We start from the raw sequence: 20,549 nt of genomic DNA, 5'->3' as shown, positions 1-20,549 counted from the left end.
TTCCATCTGTACATAACAGATATGATCTGTGCTACGATTCAGCTGCTGCCTTGTGCTTTAATGATATAAGCCTGTTGCTTGAACAATTCGACTACCCCTTAAAGGATTTAATTTGCACTAGGTCAACATTTTGTGGTACAGAATTTATCATATAGAATATGATCAGAATCATATCAATATGATAGAATCATATCAGAATTTATTTATCGACTTTGTACTCATTTCTTCATATAATACACACGGCCAGGACACAACAATTAGTAGTCTGTTGATCTTATAGATCCTTCATTGGAGCTCTTGGGGCAGTTAGCATTTGAATGATTGCTTTGGTAATTTATATGTAACCCTTAGCCATTGTAGAAGGAAATTTATAAAGGTGAATTATTAAACAATTATTATAAGTTCCAGAGATTATAGGAAAATTGAAGGCAGGGAGCTACAGAAATTATCACCACTTTGACAAGTTAGGGTAAGAGATACAGAGAAATGAATAAGCAGGGGAAAGAACAACATTCTGAAATCTGTCTTCTGGAATCACACAAATATCTTTTTGTGTATTTCTGCACATGGAAGTCTTGAGTAAAGGACTGGAAAGTTAGATTAATGTTTAGTTTGCAAGCATAATTACAATAACTGTAAGTATATTATAGTGTAAAACCTTCTGTGGCCAATCATTAATAATCGTTAGTGAAGACATCTGAGAATTCAGCTGTTCCAGTGCCAAATAATTTGAATCACAATGAATGAAACAAACTCTGGAGAATGTCCACAGCCACTGAATTATGCATTTTAGGTTTTGGTCCAGTTCCATTTTTCACTGTCACTTTTCTGTCAAGTACAAATCTTGGAGAAATCATGACTAAGGTATTTTTTTTTTTTTAAGTCTACGTGATTTTTGTTCCATTTCATCCTGAACTACAGAGTAGGAGGAAAAGAAAGGATACATCAAGAGATTATTATTTTCTTAATCACTTCAACCCTTAGGACTGCAATAAACCATTAACATGTTAATTAACATTAACATGTATAACAGAGTAAAAATACAATGGAAAGAGTTTCTGTAAGACGTGGGAGGTTTCCAATCAAGAGACATTTGATTTAAAAACAAACCTCCAGAGCATTTTCAAAGAACACTGAAGTAAGTTCCAGAAGTGTCTGTCGCTTCTCTAACATAATGATGAGGGCATCCCATGCATCTCCGAGTGTCTCTGCCATGGCATCATACACCTGACTCTTGTCTTTGTTCTCCTCTGCAGCCTTGTCTGCTTCATGCAGCAGGTCCCACACTTGGTCTTCCAAAGCCTGAGAAGAAAAAGATAAAGAATTCTGTAAACAGAACCTAAAATGCAGTGCTGATACTGGCATTAGGATACTTTTTCAGTCGGTCTGAAACTACCCACAAATCTCTCATTCATGCTCGATTTCCAGCTCCTAAAGATATGAGTGTAGCTGTTAATGATTGTTTCATTGTGAACTTCTGAATTACTTCTGTTCTTAAGAGGGGACATTTTTATGAAATTTCATATGAAAACAAGTGTTAAGAGTATTTATCATTCTCTCTCTAAAATTTAGACTCATTTACTTTTACATCTGCTTATGCACAGGAATATTCCTGGAAGTAGTAGCAATACAAATATTTTGGATCTTCTTCCATATGCCGTCATGCTCTACTGATATTAAAAGGGAAAGAAAAAAAAAAAAATCAAAGCTTTAAAAATTTATCTTGTAACTTACTAATAAGTCTGCAATTACTTCAATGCTATCCAGAAAAGAGTAGTTTGAACATATGCATGCATTGTCCAGAAAACACCAAATACATGCAAAGTTTCAAGGATCAGCTTACTGCATATTGCCAAGGCTGGCCACCAAATAATCTATATTCTCTGGTCAAAACAATCATTCTATTGTGTTTCATTCCCTTTGCTAATTTCACCATGACAAAGGTAACTGCTGGGCCATTTCCAGCTTATATTAAAATGTTTAGTATCAAGAAAATTGATTAATGTTTGTTGTATTTTATTTTTTTTTCTATCTCAGGTCTTCATCATAGGCATGACTTAATAAAGTGTCAATTTCTGCTGTTATTACAAGTGCTATCACATGAATTTGTAATGGGGAAAGAAATCTATATTAGGCAAATTAAAATCCATGATAAATCACCCTCGTGACACAGAATAATGAAGACTAAGAAATTGAAAAACTCAAAAATCTCTTGACAGTTCAAACTGTCAGCTTCAAGAGGGTCATCACCTGCTTCTAAAAGCAGTACTGTAAGAGTGGTATAAAAATATGGCTTTTTTTATTCTTTTACTGAAAAAAATAGAAAGAAATTAACTTACCTTCACACACTGATAACTAAAAAGAATTTAGATAATTTTTGTTGGCTTTACCCAAAATTTGATATATGAAAGATGCATCTGTCATATAAGTGGCAAAATGGGCACCAAGCAAACCTTTTTTTTTCTGAAGTACGTGGAAGAGTCATTATTAGCAGCAGCACGAATGGCACTAATGAAATTAAGTACACTTACTGTTTGGTGAGAAACCCATGATAAAGAGCACCTAATAAAAACCCAGTGTTTTAGAGAACAATACAAATGTTCCATTTTATTTCCTGAATACCAGGAAGGGGAAATACTGTTTTCTAATGTCTCAGTGAAACTAGCTCTTTTTGTTCTGCTGAATCCCTTTCCTAATAGCCTCATAGTACAAGATCAAATCCTCCAGATCCCGTATTTAAGTATATAATATGTATAAATAATATATAGTATATGTAACAATACATACAAATATCTAAAAATAATAAATATATAACAACATATATAATGAATGATATATATATATAAATCCCCCAGATGCTACCTATCCCGTATTTAAGTATATAATATATAATAAAGGGTATATAATAAAGGGTAATTGGATCTCTTTATGCTTTCAGTACAATTTGAATTTGAATTCATAAACTAAAATTAAATTTAGTCTTTAAAAAAATAGTGTGTGAAATGGAGTTATGTGGCAGGTGTTGCCAGCTCCATGCTCCCTGCACAGCAGATGAAATGTTTTTCAGACAATATATATTATTAAGAGAAGTGAAGAAAAATATTTCCTTGGCTCTGGGGCCAAGGAAGTGCTTTGCTTTAACCTTTGTATAGCATGTTTAAGAAATATTTGAAAACTGTCAAAGACAGTACAGCAATGAGTGTGGGGTAAGGAAGAACAATATGTTTTACAGGTAAAATGGCTTACAGTTAAGTCTTCTAATGTTCAATTCACTCAGAGTTTAACTTAAATAGCTCTTTAAAAATATACAACAGTTTTTCCCAAGCCAAAAGTGTTCTGAATATTAATAATAATAGTAATAATAACAACGACAACAATAATAGTAGAAGTTGTGTAGTGAATCACATCTTAGCCTTCCTAACCAAAAACATACATTGTTCATTTCTGTTTTTCTTGAGACAGCAAAACTTCATGCTAGATTAAAAAAGCATCGAGAGTTGGATGAGCAGGCAGAATGAAGCATTCCATTCCTATACTGACAACTCCAGAACACTGCTAAAACAGCAATGGCAGAGTCATTTGGATAACCCATGCAAGGTTGCTCCTGGGCATCTCTTTTACAGATATAAACTGCTGTAGTAGATTCTGCACAAATAATCATTTTTCCAGCACAAATTTGGTGGCATTTGTTAGGAGGATAGTCTGTGAATCTCTCAACCGAGCAACAATTATGGAATGCTATATCATCAAATACTTTCAATTCAGTATTGGTTATGTGAGCTAAATCAATCGATGAATAAAAATAAAACTTTTTTTTTTTTATTAAATCCCATCATAGTTATTGTGACCATTTACAGAAATGTACGATTTAGAATTTGACCATGATAGCTGAAAAATCACTGTTTGCATGTATAGTTTTATGGTCCATACATGTTTTTTTCAGCCTTACAAGTAGTATTTTTATTTTGCAGAACATAGCCAAATAACAATGTTTAGTAAGATATGCAAATCCATTCTTCTTCCTCTACCTCCCAATATTTGCATTGACCCTTACGGTGGAAGGAAATCAGCTCCTGCTTTTCCACTTTTATCTACAGCTAGAAGCTAGAATAATCTAATGCCTTGAAGCATAGTGATCTTCTCTGTTCATTAGGTTTATTAATTTTATTGAAAGATTTCAGACTAGAACCTGCACCGGGAAAAAAAAAAAAGGCAAAACAGCAATGGGCAGATAGAATTTATGGTGCCTTTTGACAGGCTATTTTGAAGAAAAGAGGAAAAAAGGCAACGTTTAATTGTGTCTGGGCCATAGAAAAAACATATTGGTAGTCCCTGCTGAGGAAATTCAGAACATTTCCACACATCCTTGGAAAGGTTTTGTCCTTTAGGAAACGCCCTCTCCCATCAGACTTACAACTATTCCCAGGATCTGAATTTACTTCATCAGGAGTAGCTATGACTCTAAACTGAATTTAATCACAAGTGTTTTTTCCACACTCAGTTAATATCAATTAAACCACTTTCACACTCATGATAGACATTTGAATCATCAGAGAAATATATGGAAAAGCTAGTTCATGAAACATGTAAAGAAAGATTTTAAACATTTTTATCTTATTGAGTATCTGTAATTTTGCCACTAAAATACTCCGTCTCCAAGATAGATATTGACAGCCTCTGTCAATTAGATCAGGTTACACAAGAACTTATTGAATGAAGTCTTGAACATCAATAATGGAAATTTCAAAAGCTCTTTAGGCAATCTGTTCTAGTATTTGACTATCTTTCACAGACAAACGTTTTTTCCCTAATATCTAATCAGAATTACCTTTTCTTTTTTTCCCCCTCCAAATTGTATTTTTTGTTCTAGAAGCAATCTTAGTAGGAAGAAAAAAAGTGTAAAAAAGTGTGCTTTTTTTTTTTTTTTTTTTCAAATTTCCAGAATTTTTTCCATTCAAAAAATTGACTCATGGAAAGCAAAAATATTTCACAGTAACCTGAATTTTGATGAGGGCTGTTTTATTTTTGTTTGGGGGAGGCATTTTTTGTCTTGTTTTAATTGGTTTAACTTTACAGAGCATTCCAATGAAGCCTTAAATTTATTTCAGTTATTTTTGAATCAGATGTTTTAGTTTTCTGGTTTGGTTTGGCTTCCTCTCTCTAAAATAACAGAAAGAAAAATCAGAACCAGTTTCAATGAAACGAATCTGTGAAGATTTTGTTTCCTGGAAAGGTCTTTTTTTTTTTTTTTCCCCAATTAAGGTTGGGGGAAAGAAAAGAAACACAGCTCTGATTATATGATTTTGTTATTTCTCAGATTAACAATTATGGGATATGAACACATCCAGAGTACTTTTCACTTCATGTACTATTTGTTTCCTTTTGTGATCTTTCATTGCCTTTAAAGCCCCAAAAATAGAACTGTTTCTCTGAACTCAGATGAGCTGGCATGAAGCTTGCCAATATAAGCAATGCCTGGCATGTAATCAAAATGGAGTTTGTACAAACATGCAGCTTCTGTTGCTCTCAGTAAAACCACATCAGAAAAACATTGTTTTAAAAACTACAGGGCAATTTCAATTTCATTGTGAGGTGCTATTTTTCCTCTCCATTTACACTCTGTTGTATTCACCATACTATAAAGGAACACTGGTTGCTTGAAAGGAACAATGTTCTGATTAAGACTTACTGACAGGAAACTAACAGGGGCACAAACCCAGGCCTGTGGTATATATGACCATTGTCACAAAATGCAGCAGTTGTGCAGCCATACAACACTCACCCCACCCATTCTCAGGGCATTCCGTTTGGCCTGATATCATACCAAAGACAGAGACGAAATAGCTGAAGGTCTAGAAACTCGTGTTATCTTTTTATGCAAGCTGTGATGGATAAGATAGTACAGCTTTTGCATTTTTTTGAAGAAATGAGAAAACTGTCCCTCTCTGAAGGGATGCAAAATTCTGCCTTCCTGAGTGAACATCTCAGAACACCCTTACTGCGCATTGAGAAAGCTTCTTGAGTGGGAAGCAGAGCAGACAGAGCAAGATAACTAGCTATTAGAGAGCTTGAAGCACTGTCAGAAACTAGCAAACTCCTGATCAAAATAAGGACTAGATACTAGACCTTTAACATTCCAGGGACCTAGAGGGGATAGCATAGAGCATGTTGCAATCCAAAAAGATGCATGGAGCTATTGACCTCAGGGTAAAACTAAACGAAAAGACAAGATTTATGAGGACAAGTTAGAGTAAGATTGATTTAGAAGGCCAATAAATTTACAACAGAAGAGAGCTCTATAGAACCTTTCTGTTGGTGTTGGTATGTTCACTTGAAGAAAAAGTTCAAAGTCATGGTGTTTTAGCATTCTGGAGCTTTATGGTCGTGGAGTCCTAAGACAGACTGTAATGCTTGTAATTATGACACTGTCATTTTAAGACTCTTGTTGCTTGTGAATTTATCAAAGAAAGTGTTCAGAATTAAGTTTCATGTAACAGGATCTGTGCCAAGCTCATTTTTTTTCTGAAAAGTTTCAACTAAAACAAACAATAGATCATTTCTAAAAAGAAGAGGAAGGAAAAATACAACATTACAGGGTACACACTTTGCTGAGGAGCTCTAGCATCCAGAGTCTGAAGGGGCTTCAGAGACTGGAGGACCCTGTAGACTGAGGGAGCACAGGATTAAAACTGTACCTTTTTCAGTTCTGAGTATTTTGGCACTCAACACTAAGTACTTTGCAGTCTTTATGTTTTCTGTACTGCAATACAAGGTGTAACAGTAATGGATAAAACGTATAATTTAGCAATTGTTTAGTTATTGCAGTACTAAAGAATGATGGAGCCACTTTATTTCAGTACAAAGTTGCTGTAAGTTTATATTCCAGGTCTAGCTAAAATTAAGAGTGCAGACATAGCATACCACAGAATCATAATTAGCATACCATACAACTGAACCAAACAGAACAACAGAAAATGAGTTAAAAATAGGTCAAATTCTGCATTTTCACTCTTACTTTTCATGAGTGGCAGACATTTGTGAAACTTTGTTCTACCAGTCTCGTTACAAAAAGAACGTAACCCAGTTTATGTTAAAAAATGGCTCAAAGTATTTTAAAAATGAATACAAGTATTTTGTTTTGCAGATAAATTAACTATTTAATTAAACAAAAATGTATATTTCCCTACTTCATTGCGTGAAAATATTTTTTATTTGTTTAACCAGTGAAAAAAATGTGAATCAATCTCACAGGTTCAGTTATGTTATGACTGGGGCCTCCAGGCATTACCAACAATTTGGATTACTAAAATTTCATAAGTAAAAGGGATTTAACAGTGTTCCTTACACTTTGGCCTACACCAGAAGGCTGCTAATATCAGATATGAATTTATGCTTTGGTAATGCAAGCATGGCATGTGACTTGAAATTAGTCACTGAATACTGCATGGCAGTGTTTGCAGTTAAGTACAGTTAGAATTTAAGTAGAACTGTTCTCATTCTTCTTAAAAATCCTTACTGCTTTGCATCTCAAAAAATCTAAAATTGTATGTCAGTAAAGCATTTACCTTTTGTTTCTTGAAACCAGTCATCTGTGCAACAGGATTATCATAAAATATTCTTTGCCCTTAAATACTATCTGATATTTCTTCTTAAACAGGTAGCAGCTCCTGACTCAGTTCTTGACCCAATCTAATTTATAACAAACCAAAAACAAACAAAGAAACACATCACAATTTGCAGTAGTTTATGCCAATGTGAACTATAGATATTATTAGCTATAGTATAATTAGGATCTCAGAAGTGAAGGTGAACTCAAATAAAACACAGATCCTTGAATTTTCATCCTCTGTTAAGATTACACAACACTTCGGTCATAAAAATCAGGTGCCTGGGTCTTGGAAACACTAATTTCAGGCAGTCCTTTTCATGCATCAGATAGTACAAAAGGTCAAAATCATATCATACGAAAGCCTAGCTTCAGATTCTTACAGTGAATATTGTAACTTAAAATTTGCAGTGTTGTAAACTACCCTCATCCCTGAGATGATGCTAAAGTTTATAGAATGGATTTGTTTCTGTTTTGTAGCACTTCCGTAAGTCTGCTTCATGATAAAAAACAGAACTTTGGAGACAAACCAAGAATGCTGCAGTTTGTTTTATTGGAGATTTTAACATTGTCATAGCCAAAAGCATGGCAATACATGTGCACACACTTTTTTAATGATCCAGAAAGAATAAGTATTGGGAGATTTAAACACTGAGACAGCATGTTATCTCCAGGTAGAGCTTCTGTTAGAAAAAACTGAATGACGGAGAATGGGAGAAAGGCAGTATATGCACTGTAATTGATATTTTACCCCCAGAATTTTAGTCTCTTAAGCTTTTGGGGGTTGATTCCACTCACATTTTTGAGACTGTAAAAAATCAACACATACTTTGTTTGTTTTCTCCCCAGAACACAGAACCCTGATGATCTAAAAAAAAAAAAAAAAAAAAAAAAAAAAAAAAAGATGAAGGAAATGACAGGAAAAAGACTTGCATGAAATTACAGATGTTGATGTTTCCTACAAAACTGCCTTTGCTGATACGGTCTAATTTACCAAAACAATAGAACATACTAGTTTAAAATCAGAATATATTAGATGACAATACTGAATGGTCAAATCACAAAGAGAAAAGGCTCTGGTTCCAAACCTTAAAACATTTATGATTATTCTTAACCTTGTTCATAAGAGACATTTTATTTCAGTTCTTTAACACATACAAACTCTAAATTTATGTCCACAAGAAAACAAAACTGTATGTTTGTCTAAAAAGAAAAAAAAGATGAGTATATATAGGTTTTCCTGATCAATTAGGCATCAATGAACAAAATAAGGCAACTGAACTATAGTTTATCTTTTAAGTGTCTGTTGCTAAACAAGTTTCATTAACCTTCTGAGATGCTGTTAGTCAATATGACAATTTAGCAAAATGGAATAATTCCACTCTAAAGGACATCCTCATCATACAAATAAAATGAGATCTGTAGAACATGAAGGAATTTTAACTAGATACTGTAAAGACCAAGTACATATTTCCTGCTCAGCATTTTTTCTTTCACTTTATTAACAATATGTCTCTTTCCTAATCCATAAACATTTTAAATGTGGACCTTCTGAAAAGTTTTATTTTGCTTTTCATTTAAAAAGTAGAGTGTTTCCAATCCCAAATTAAATGGAAGAAGTTTAAATCAGTCATGAGTATAACTGAGTACTTTCTCCCAAAGGATATTATTTTGTATATGTGGTGTTTTTTTCTTCCTAATATCCTAATGCACACACAATTTTTGTCCCAATTCTGATGATCAAAAGCAGAGAATAAATTTTCCAGAAATTACTTATTTCTCAGTCATCAGGTCTTCTCCTAATGTATTTTAATGTACCCCATCTGTATACCTGTGTGTCAAACTGGTTATTTATTTTCTTATATATTTAACATGTTCGCATTGCTGAGCCAATAACAGTTCCCTGTAATAGCGAGCTGGATTACATTCCTTTTCCTGTACCATCAGACTTACTATAAACTTATTACAGGCTACCATGCCAAATTTTGTCCTTCCTTATACCTGCAAAAGCTCAACTTTTAAAGCTGACAAAAGAGTTTGGACTGAATATTTTGAATATAACTTACAATACGTGTATATTTGTATGAGACTAACAAAACTAAAAATCAAAAGGATGATCAAAACCCAGATCACCCAGATCATTTCACAATCTTTTTTAATACAACATAAAAGAGAAACTGAAAAAAAAATCAAAGATGACTCAGTGTTGTACTTTAACTTCCAGTGATTGAAAAATTGCACGACATATAGAATTGCAACTATTTCCTCGGGATCCAAGTGGAGACATTTTTAATTACACTGTTTTCTATTGTAAACTATTTCCAGCTCCAGAATTCAAAAATAGAAGGATTACATCCTTCTTTTTACTGAAATACAGTAGAAAGAACTTTTTTTCCCCTCTTGCTATACTGTAACTCGCTAATATATTTTTAAAAAGTTTAAGGATGATAAAAAGCAATGAAGCTAATAAGTTCTCTACCAACTTTTCATATTCAGTTAAGTTTAATTACTGAAGCGATTCCAGTTGTCATCAATATAATATTAAGTGTAATAAATTTACTATTTTTAACTAAAATTACTTGTTTGAAGGATATTCATCATTTATTTCTTGGAAACCTTTCATTTTCATAAACATGCTGTTCTAACAAGATATGTATGATTTGCTATATGAAACTGTAGTAAGGCTATAGCTGTACCTGAGCAGAAGACCCTAGCTTCATCTTTTTTAGACTATTTATAATACATTCCGAATGACAAGATTTAATTAATAGCAAAGTATATACAAGTTACAAACTGCTGTAGACCACATTGTTAGAGTCAGCTGGAACAAGACAGTGAATTACTATAACAATTTGTAGCCCAAAGGAAAGCATTAAAAGCTGCATTGGATAAGATAGCAGCTAAAGCCCTGTTTATGCATAATTCTTTATTGTTAAGATTTATAAAATTTTGTTTCTCACTAAGGGTAAAAGACCAAACAGAATTACTGGACTACATCAAAATGTGTCATCTGACAACTGCAATTTTGTGTCATCTTTTTAACTTCTCTCCTACCCACATTTCTAAATTCTTTTTTATCCTCTCATAAATAATCAAAACTTTATGTTCATAGATGTTGAAGACTGAAAAACATTACCACCTCTTTAACGTTCTTCACATAACTTATGCATAAATCATGAACAAATGTACATTGGACAAAGTTGTCAGTACTTCTAAGACTGAGAACCATTCTTGTGAAAACTTTTGATGAGTGGATTTAGTAACTTAGGGCTCAATAAGTACTGGCAAGGGTTAACAGACTATTGTAAGACAGAAAGGGTCATGTCCGATAACGCACAGTCAGTAAGAATTATAAAGACATTGTAGTTTTGTTTTATTGCAGCTCTTAAATTATTGAGAAAAATACTTATTTTGCGCTTAATCCTTTTGAAGAATTTTCAATAACAATCCTGAATTTTGCTAGGATAACAGGTATGAAATATGAAATCATGAGTTTTGTTTTTTTTTAACCAATTAGGATTCTTTAACAGTTTATGCATAATACCCTTTCTGATCCAATCTACCATGCTTTTCAAACCCATATAAGGATGGGTTATCTGGGTTCAAGTAGCCAGTCATAAGGTTTCAAAAATGGGAGTGAAAAATGTTAGTATTTTCATTAATATTAACTAAAATATCTGTGATTATTTTATTATCCTACTACTTGTTTAGAGTAGAAGTAGTAAGTGCTGCTAAATTAAAAACAAACTTAAGGCTCCATGCATCTAAACTAACAGGAATAGAAAAATTATACTAGTCAAACATCTGAATTAGCATCAGAGAGCATGAAATGCTTTTGAATTATTTGATTTTCTCACTATTTAAGCAAATTGCAATGAAAAGAAACATCCAAAACTTAACTTTAGTTTAAAGATTTTAAAACAAAAATAGAAAAAAAAAAGAATAGCTTGGGGATGCATCTAGGGACTTCACCAATCAAAGCATACTCTTTTTTAAAAAAAAAAAAAAAAGTTTTCTGTTTTCTATAATATAGTAATTTTAAGTTGAAGTCCAGAGAGAGGATTCTATTGGTTTACTGTCATTGTTCATGTCCTTATAAGTTTCAGTAACACCACAAGATCTCTTAGAACAATATTTACAGTAGTTTTTCCCCTCAGCAAACAATATTTAATATGAATATATAAAGTTTTAAGGTTTGACTCATCAGTAAAATGTTATTTGAACATCTGTTTTTCTTTTAAAGATTTTTATTGAATTATGTTTTCTTTTTCCACGCTTTACAATTATTTTTGAGTATTAGAAGACAAAATTCAGTTTCATGTTGTCAGTGTGTAAAGAATTCGGCTAATTCTGAATTGTTCAAACAGGATACAGCAGCTTGTTCCAAGAATGCCTGAGTCTAACACTGATGGCAATAAAAATGAGACACTTGCACAAGTAAAGACAGCAGAACCACTTTTTTTTTTTTTGTAATGCTATTCTTCATACTGTTCAAATTCCATACTATATTAGATTATATTCTCTGTATACCGTATTAAATTACCTTACCTATGTTTTAGATATGACTGTGGAAGCACATGGTCACTAATATTAAATCAAGAGAACACCTATCCAGATCATGTTTGCTCAGTCAGCTCTGATTTTTATCTAATCTCAATAAATAAGTTAATAAATAAAATAGATAGAACCCAGTAAGATAAGTCACTGCACACAGCTGAAAGATTTTAGAGGAATTTATTTGTCTACAAATAATTCACTGTGCATAGCTCTAAGATTTTAAAGGAATTTGTCTACAGATATAAAATCAATCTGCCTTTTCAAATCAGGAAAACATTTTCTTCTTGTAAGACTTTATATTCTTCTCCACGTCAACATTTAAGATACATCAGCTTTTTTGTACAAGCATGTCACTGTGTCCAAATGTAACTGTTATATCCTACTCTCACAAATGCTAAAATTTAATTTCAGTTCTGTTACTTAGCTAAAATCTTCCTATCTCAAGACAAGCAATACTCAGTGTTACAGTATCATTCTTACCATAACTTACAGCAATTAATATTCAATAAAAATGTGCCTGGAATATCCACTTTACACTTGTGAAGAGCTTAGTTAGTTTCTAGGAAGTTGCAAACACAACCAAACTTTTCACACTATTGGAGCAAAAATACTAATTAAAAAAAAAAAGACATTCTTTTACATTTAGCAGTTACTGAATACTGCAGGAACTTTTTACTTGACAATAATGCATAAAGCAGAAAAAAATAGTGCACCTTTGCTTCTATTATCAGAATAATAATAATTGTCATTGAACATATTTTCTTCAATGCAGAGGCCTAAGATTTATTTACTATACTGACAACTGGTGAGATATTTTTTCTATGTGGAGTTAACAAACACATCAACAAACACAACCATGTGGATCTAACAAACACATCACAACAGGAGGCCCAAGCAACTATGCCAACTGTTGTATCTGAAATATAATGATTCAATAAACTTTTGTGTTGCCTTATCAGAGCTTACCTTAAGTTTAGTTAGGAGGAGTTCGTGATCTTGTAGTAGTTTTTTAGTCTCATCTTGATTGCTGCCAATTTCTAATAAATTTGGTGTTGATTCAGCCAGCTGAAGCTTCACCCATTTTCCACACTGTAATAAGTTAAAATTACAGGGTTCAGAAAACACAAGGTTTTCTTTATTTATTTACTCACAGAGACTCTCTGTTCACACTTACTTTCCATGGTAATAGGATCACAGGTACACACAGACACGTCCTGAGTTGCAGAACGAAGACACAGAGGTTACAATATAAACCTAGATTTATTTGAAGAAGCTATCAGAATGACGGACTCTAGTTCTTCAGTCTCTGAGGGGATTTTGCTTTTGCCTATGAAGAGTAAGATTATCACAATGAATTAAAAAATTTCCACCAACTTGTCTCCCCTTTCAGCTGAAGACTCTGTAGTTAAGGAAACTCAGATTGGGAAGGAACCAGGTACAGTAACTCTGATACCACTTTTTATTTCTAGCACACAGATCCAATATACCTGAATACTGAGTATATAGAGACTGCACAAAGCTGTGGGGACAATTAATAGCTGTTGGAATAGGAACCCAAACAGCTATCTCTCACACTGTCCTGGAGGATATACAAAGAAAGGAAGCATGACAGCAACCCAAAGCATAACTAATTCTTTCCTCCCTGTGCTGCAGAACTGCTACAGTCCGAGAAATACAAGTCAGAGAGGATGATGAGAAGGAACAAAACAGTGTTGCCATTGAAAGCTAGCACACAAGGAACCCAGAGCACTCAAGGGAAAAATTAGTGTCTTCATCCTACACTTAAGCATCTTTGCAACAAAACCACTGCCCTGCGATAGCAGATGGAGTCTCCCAGGAAGGGTCAGAACTGAAGATGAAACATTCCCACTGGCAAAACTGAAGTAACCCCATCCTGAATAATCACCCTAATTTGGTGACAGCCTTAACACATTATCACCTTATTCTGCACTACAGACAAAGTCCAGTGGCTGAGGCTAGGGTACTTTCCAAGTTGCCTGGAAAATGAATAATTAAACTGCCAAAAAATTTCAGCTTGGATTCAGTACCTAGAGCTCCAGGTTTACTTTACTCCATGTGCCAAATTTTGTGTGAGATGAAGGTGCAGACTCCAGCTTATAAACAGGCCTTTAGGTTCTCATAAGTAAAACTATATACACACATAAGGGCTTCTGTAAGAACACGGAGGAATATGAATTCACAGCTTTCAAAAATAACCACTCATTATCAGTTATAGTATTTTTTTATTTCCAGCAAACACTCCAAAACAGATAAATACAATCTGCATTTACAGAGTTGGTAGTAATAATTTTACGTAAAAGCAGTCTTATTTAAAATTAACTATTGTAGTTGAGTCTCCTCAAGAGGTAATACATGTTTATTTACACATTTTCATGGCACTCCTACTTTTTAAATGAAAAAAAAAAAAAAAAAAGGAATTCCTTGCCTCTAAGAGCCTACATATTTTGGGCAAATGATTTATTCTATTTAAAAATAAAATATGGGGACAGAAACAGTGTTTGTCCAAGGAATCTCTATCAGATATTAACTAAATTACCTTGCCTTGTCATTTTATACTATTTATTCATTTGTGCAGAATATTTAACAAAGTAACAGAAAGCTTATGAGACTTGCTAGCACTGGCTGCCTTACCTTAAGTACAGCTATAACGATACTGGCATTCCCGGCATGAACAGCAACCGAACTGACAGTTGTTGTAGAAAGCTTCTGCCCCGAACTGGCTTCATTTGACATTGTGTTTCAAAATGGGACTTTATACATTAAAGCAGTCTTGGAAACGCTCTTACAAGGTCCTCTGTTCATTTCAGAAAGCAACAAACAGAGCTTCTTGGATTCATTCCGTGAAAGAGCTCAGCTAACACTGATTACTCTGCCAAAAGGAAAGAACAGGAGGTTAAAAATAGACAACTCCATTGAGTTTATCATTCTTGAGAGAGAGATTTGACACACCCCTAGTTTGGTAGCATTAAGCTGTCTGTTCTTTTTTGTCACCATCTGAAGTGTCAAGTGCTGTAACCATGAACCTCATCTGGCACCGACTAACCAAAGGAAAAAAGTTTCTTAAATTAAAAGAGCTAGAAGCAATAATACTACTGAGGCTCTAGAGACAAATATGGTGTTCTGAGGTTTCAAAGCATGCAACTATACAATCTAAATTTTCACATTCTACAAATAAAAAAAATAAATAAATCTTGTTTGCTATTTACTGAATACGTCTGCTTAACATAATTCTTCCACTGAGTCAGAGCATTTAAACATGTGTATATGTCAGATGCTGAACTAAAACAGACAGGGGAATTTTAAGCTAAAATTTTAAAATATATAGTGACCATAAAAACCAAAGAAGGAAACTAAGCACACCGTATGAATTCTTAAGATGTCTTTTATTCCCTCCTAATGTTGTTATATCTGCTTTTCAATTGAATCATAAATTGTTTCTATAGTTTTTATTTTGTTCTAAATCAGTGTTAGAAAGACCTCTTTAATTATTGTATAAAGGTTGCAATCCACTTAAGCTTTTAACTCAGTGTAAGAAATTAATAGTATTAATGGTATTGGTTTGGCATATTAATTCTATCGCCAGAAGCACTGAGCATGCCACAAGTAGCCTACAGTATGAGACAGCAGCTGCTAGGTTTTCTTCCACAGAACAGCTGAGAAAGCATCGTCAGTGTTTGAGTTTGCAGGTCACTCAGGCAACACAATTCCACCGAACAAACTACATGTGTAACTCTCCTCAAAGCATCTGCTTGCTTCATTTGTTTAAAAGTAACACACAAATTTTTTTATCTAAATTAGATTTGCTAATTGGAGAGTAGAACCGACACCTGCAGTGAAACCAAGATCTGGAAGAAAAATATAAAATATTTTGGACTGGAATAAACTTAGTTAGTTACAGGGAATTTGAACTGATATGTCAAGATCTTTTCTTTTTCTTTGCTTGCTTGTTCATTGTCTCCTCCCTCCAATTAGTGGAAAATTATAATCTTTATCTGATTTTTTCTTCAGAACTTGAATTTGGAAAGGGTATCTGAAGTGTGTTGTAGTGATTTGTGCTGAACTAAGCAGGCTTGGCAAAACAGAACAATTCCCAAAACAGAACCTATTTCTTGTGCCAAAAGAGAACCATGAACCCTCAATCTGCCATCAGGAAAACAAATATGTACTTTTCTAAAATTTCTTGTAATACCTGCAAGAGGCCCCGGAATACCTGCCACTGAAAGAAGCATGACATAGGTATTCATGAGACTCATGTGGGTATTCATATAATGGGTGTGGCAGAAAAAAAAGTTTGAAATTTAACAGCCACTCAAAAACTGGAGGATAGTCACGAAGAAAACTCAACAACTAAAGCTGAATAGAAAGCCCTATTTTAGATTGACTAGAAGATAGATCCCTTGTACAAAAATTATTAAATACTCAAGGTTTCTAAATAACATTCCAGAAGACAGTGACTTTGGGTTTTCCAACCTGTGGAGAAGACTGAGAGCAATTAGGGATTGACTACCGGAAAAACTTACTGGAAAAAATAGCCTGGCCTCTAATTAGTCTTATAAGAGGAATTCCCAGCCAATTTTGGTACTATGTTGAAGTGTCCTTGAGTTTCTCACAAGCACACTTAAACAGTGTTTTTAATGGCACAAGTTGGGTCATTCCATCATCTCAGAGTAACCAGGCATAAGAGATTTTTATCACTCAGGTTAAATGAGGAAGCATATTTTGCAGTACTAACAGCCAAAAATTGTGGAAAAAATACCACTCAAAAAGTTGACCATAAGCAATTTTGGCAACAGCAGAGTCAAATGATTCAAAATGTCTAATAATAAATGCATGGATATTCTATTGATTTGGCTTAAGCAAAGCATATGAGATAGAGACAGACAGATATGAGACAGAGTACCAGACAGAGAAATTTTAGCAAGGAATCAGAAAGGATCTGACAGCACAACTGTGAGAGAAAAATCTAAGAATTTTGGCATTGCATGATAATACACTTCAGCTGAGTCTAGGGAAACAAAATTTAACAAGCATGCTTTTCTCAGTCTTGTTTAGTTACCTGTCATCTCTTTCTGTCTGAAACAAACAAAAATCCTGCTAGAAGCCAGAAACAGGCAGGTTATCTGCATTAGTAAAGAGAAATGTTTTCCCTGTGCTACTGCTGTGTCTTCCAAGACACAAGAAAAAATGAAAAGAAACTGTAGCATTCACCAGCTGTCCATAAGAAATAACAAAACAGAGCAAATGAACAGAAATGAACAAAAAACAATAGATAAAAATCTTGGGAAAACAGTAGAAAAGGTGAGGTCTCTGTAGTCTAAATTATCACAAAATCTTTCAGGTTGGAAAAGACCTCAAAGATCATCTAGTTCAACCTTTAACTTAGCACTAACGTCCACCACTAAACCATGCTATTAAGTTCTAAACCTACACGTTTCTTGAAGTCTTCCAGGGATGGTGACTCAACCACTTCCCTAAGTAGCCTATTCCAATGCTGCACAATGCTTTCAGTGAAGACATTTCTCCTAATATACAACCTAAACCTCCCCTAGAATAACTTGAAGCCATTTATCTTCATCTTATAACCTGGTGCCTGGGAGAAGAGCCCAATCCCCACCTTACTACAACCCCCTTTAAAGTAATTGTAAAATACAATAAGGTCTCACCTGCCCCTTCTCTTCTCCAAGCTAAACAGCCCCAGCTCCCTCAGCCACTCCTCATAAGACTTGTTTTCTAGATCCTTGACCAGCTTCATTGCTCTTCGCTGGGTACACTCCAGGGCCTTGATTTCCTTCTTGTAGCGCCAGGCCCCAAACTGAAAACAGTATTCAAGATGCAGCCTCACCAGAATCAAGTACAAGGAGACGACAAGTTCCCTAGTCCTATTGGCTATGCTGTTCCTGATACAAGCCAGGATGCTATTGGCCTTCTTGGCCACCTGAGCACTCTGCTGGCTCATGTTCAGCAAGCTGTTGAACAAAACCCCTGGGTCCCTTTCCATCAGGCAGCTTTCCAGCCACTCTTCCTCCAGCCTGTAGCATTGCATGGCTTTGTTGTGCCCCACGTACAGGACCAGGCACGTAGCCTTGTTGAACTTCATACAGTTGGCCTTAGCCCCTCAGTCCAGCCTAACCAAATCCTTCTGTAAAGCTCTCCTACCCTCAAATAGATCAACACTCACGCCTAACTTGTTGTGTCTACAAACTTAATGAAGGTGCGCTCAACTATCCTCATCCAGATCATTGATAAATATACTGAAGAGAACAGTCCCCAGTACTGAGCCCTGGGGGACACCACTAGTGACCAGCCTCCAGATGGATTTAACTCCATTCACCACACCTCTTTGGGTCCAGCCACCCAGCTAGTTTTTAATCAAACAAAGCGCACACCTGTTCAAGCCTTGAGCAGCCAGCTTCCTCAGGAGAATTCTGTGGGAAATGCCAGGTATCATCTGTAACAACTGTAGAAAGGATTTGAAGAGGTAAATATGATAAAACATTTCCCTTTCAACATGGAGAGTATCTTATCAGTGGCAAGGGAAACCCTAATCACAATTTTGACATGTGTACAGGGAAAACACTGAAATAAGTGCTTCTTGCAGAGACCTGTGCTGTGAAGGCTACAAGAAAACAGAAGGAAATGGAAGCACTTGCAGACATTACCCTCAGCCATTACTCAGGGAAAGAGAGACAGGACAAGAGGGTGCTGGGCATGAAATGTCATCCCAGTGCTCAGAAGGCAGAGCAGGGAAGAGAACGAGAGCAGGGTTATTATTATTTGTAAGGGAGGGAAAGAGCCAGCCCAGGTGAAGGAGATTAACTTCAGGTGGATAATGGTTGAAGTATGGGCAGAAGCCATTTCCCGGTCAGTGACAAGTCCATCAGCTTAAGAAAAGGCATGTGTAAAACAGCGACCCCAGTGGCCCCCCATTTTTATTTTTTTTTTTGCCATATTTGCATACTACAAAAAGAAAAGGCACAGAAATCCCAGTAAAGGGCTGGGAAATAGCTGTAAAAGAGTACCCAAGGAATAAGAGACAACCCCCAGCAAAAAGTGTTGAGAAAGAACCATCATCCATGTCTGAATTATTGTTTTACAGTTCCCAGATTTATCTTATTTAAAATCATATTAGCATATTTAAGCATTATAGCTTGTATCTTTCCACTCATCCTATACATCACCCTAATGAAAACCCTTCTATTCACTCTAGATTATCACCAGTCCCAAGGACACTTCATACCACCCAAAAAAAAAAACAGCACATTAAGAAAAAGCTACTTGAAAAGCACTGTCACATAAAGCAGAGAAAAGACCAAAAAAGAGTTATCCTGGTTGATCCCTGATGTACTGAATGTGTCTCTGTGAAAGCAAAACAGTCTGCTGTGTAAAATCAGAGTGTATCAGAGATCAAGAAACTGGCAAACAGTTTAAGCTAATTCAGTGTATATGAGCAAAATCACTATTTATGTTCTTCCAAGAACAACAACATTTAAAACAACCCATACAGTAAACAGACCTGGAAAGCAGTAACAGCTGATACTTTTCAATCCATTAGTCATTAATTTTTCATGTTCCTCTTTCATCGCAAAGCACTCTCTTCCCTGTAACCCTCTTATTGGACCCTAGTTGAGTTCCACAAAGTATACATACTATTTGTACTTGGCACTTGTCAAAACAGTACCTAAGTCCTTACTATTTCCTCAATGATAGAAAAGATCCACCAAATTTAACTAGGGCTTACAACCACATGTTATATCACTTCAGCCTCCATGCTTATTTTAAGGACGGTCATATAACCTTTAAATTTAGAAGTCCAGCTTCAAATTTTGTGTAATAGACCATTATTTCTAACATGTTTTTTCAAAAAAAAAAAAAAAAAGTCTTGCTATTCTTTACTTGACTCATATACAGGGTAAAAAGGAATGCTGACAAATAGGGACCGATTACATTTTTATTCACTAGGCATCACAGAGGGGGTGGGGGACAAGCAACACAGGTCTCTGCAATAATTCTGAGGACATTGGCAGCTGTGACTGATTAACAGATGCATCTCTAAACCAACTTATCTGAACAGATGTCTCCAAATCCAAACACATTAATTTCTCAGTATCATTTTTCTTTGCAAGTTTAATTTTATTTCTGCTGTCACAGCCAATAGAAAAAAAATAAACACACAAGCTGGATTTATAACTTTCCTTAAAATAACAGCTACAGGAAAGACTGAAAGAAAAGAGTGACTTGATGACTTCTCAAATGTCAATGTAATGGCAAAACATAAATAAGGAAAATGTTAACTGTTGAATAGGGTGACAAGATTAAACAAAAAAGAAAACAACACCAAGCGTGAAACATGAAACAATCACATCTC

General features: G+C 34.8%; 1 protein-coding gene across 2 annotated transcripts in view; it reads right to left on the bottom strand.

Annotated features, from left to right (window-relative positions):
- The window catches only part of CCDC141 (coiled-coil domain containing 141), an 84,385-nt gene that overhangs the window by 63,287 nt on the left and 549 nt on the right, over window positions 1-20,549 (bottom strand). Inside the window, exons 1-5 of one of the 2 annotated variants that reach the window (XM_080599477.1) lie at window positions 19,979-20,520; window positions 18,571-18,641; window positions 14,816-15,053; window positions 13,130-13,252; window positions 1,111-1,302 (exon numbers count right to left, since the gene is read on the bottom strand). In XM_080599477.1, coding sequence (XP_080455603.1) covers window positions 1,111-1,302; window positions 13,130-13,252; window positions 14,816-14,917 — 417 coding nt within the window. In that variant the 5' untranslated portion in view covers window positions 14,918-15,053; window positions 18,571-18,641; window positions 19,979-20,520. Of the gene's footprint in view, window positions 1-1,110; window positions 1,303-13,129; window positions 13,253-14,815; window positions 15,054-18,570; window positions 18,642-19,978; window positions 20,521-20,549 lie in introns of those variants that run through there. The other variant, XM_080599476.1, reaches the window with a different exon arrangement.

This window comes from Anser brachyrhynchus (assembly GCF_964034855.1).
Source record: "Anser brachyrhynchus genome assembly, chromosome: 7".
NCBI classification, from domain to species: domain Eukaryota; kingdom Metazoa; phylum Chordata; class Aves; order Anseriformes; family Anatidae; genus Anser; species Anser brachyrhynchus.
The sequence above is the reverse complement of the archived record's forward strand: the minus strand, read 5'-3'. Positions and strand labels throughout refer to the sequence as shown.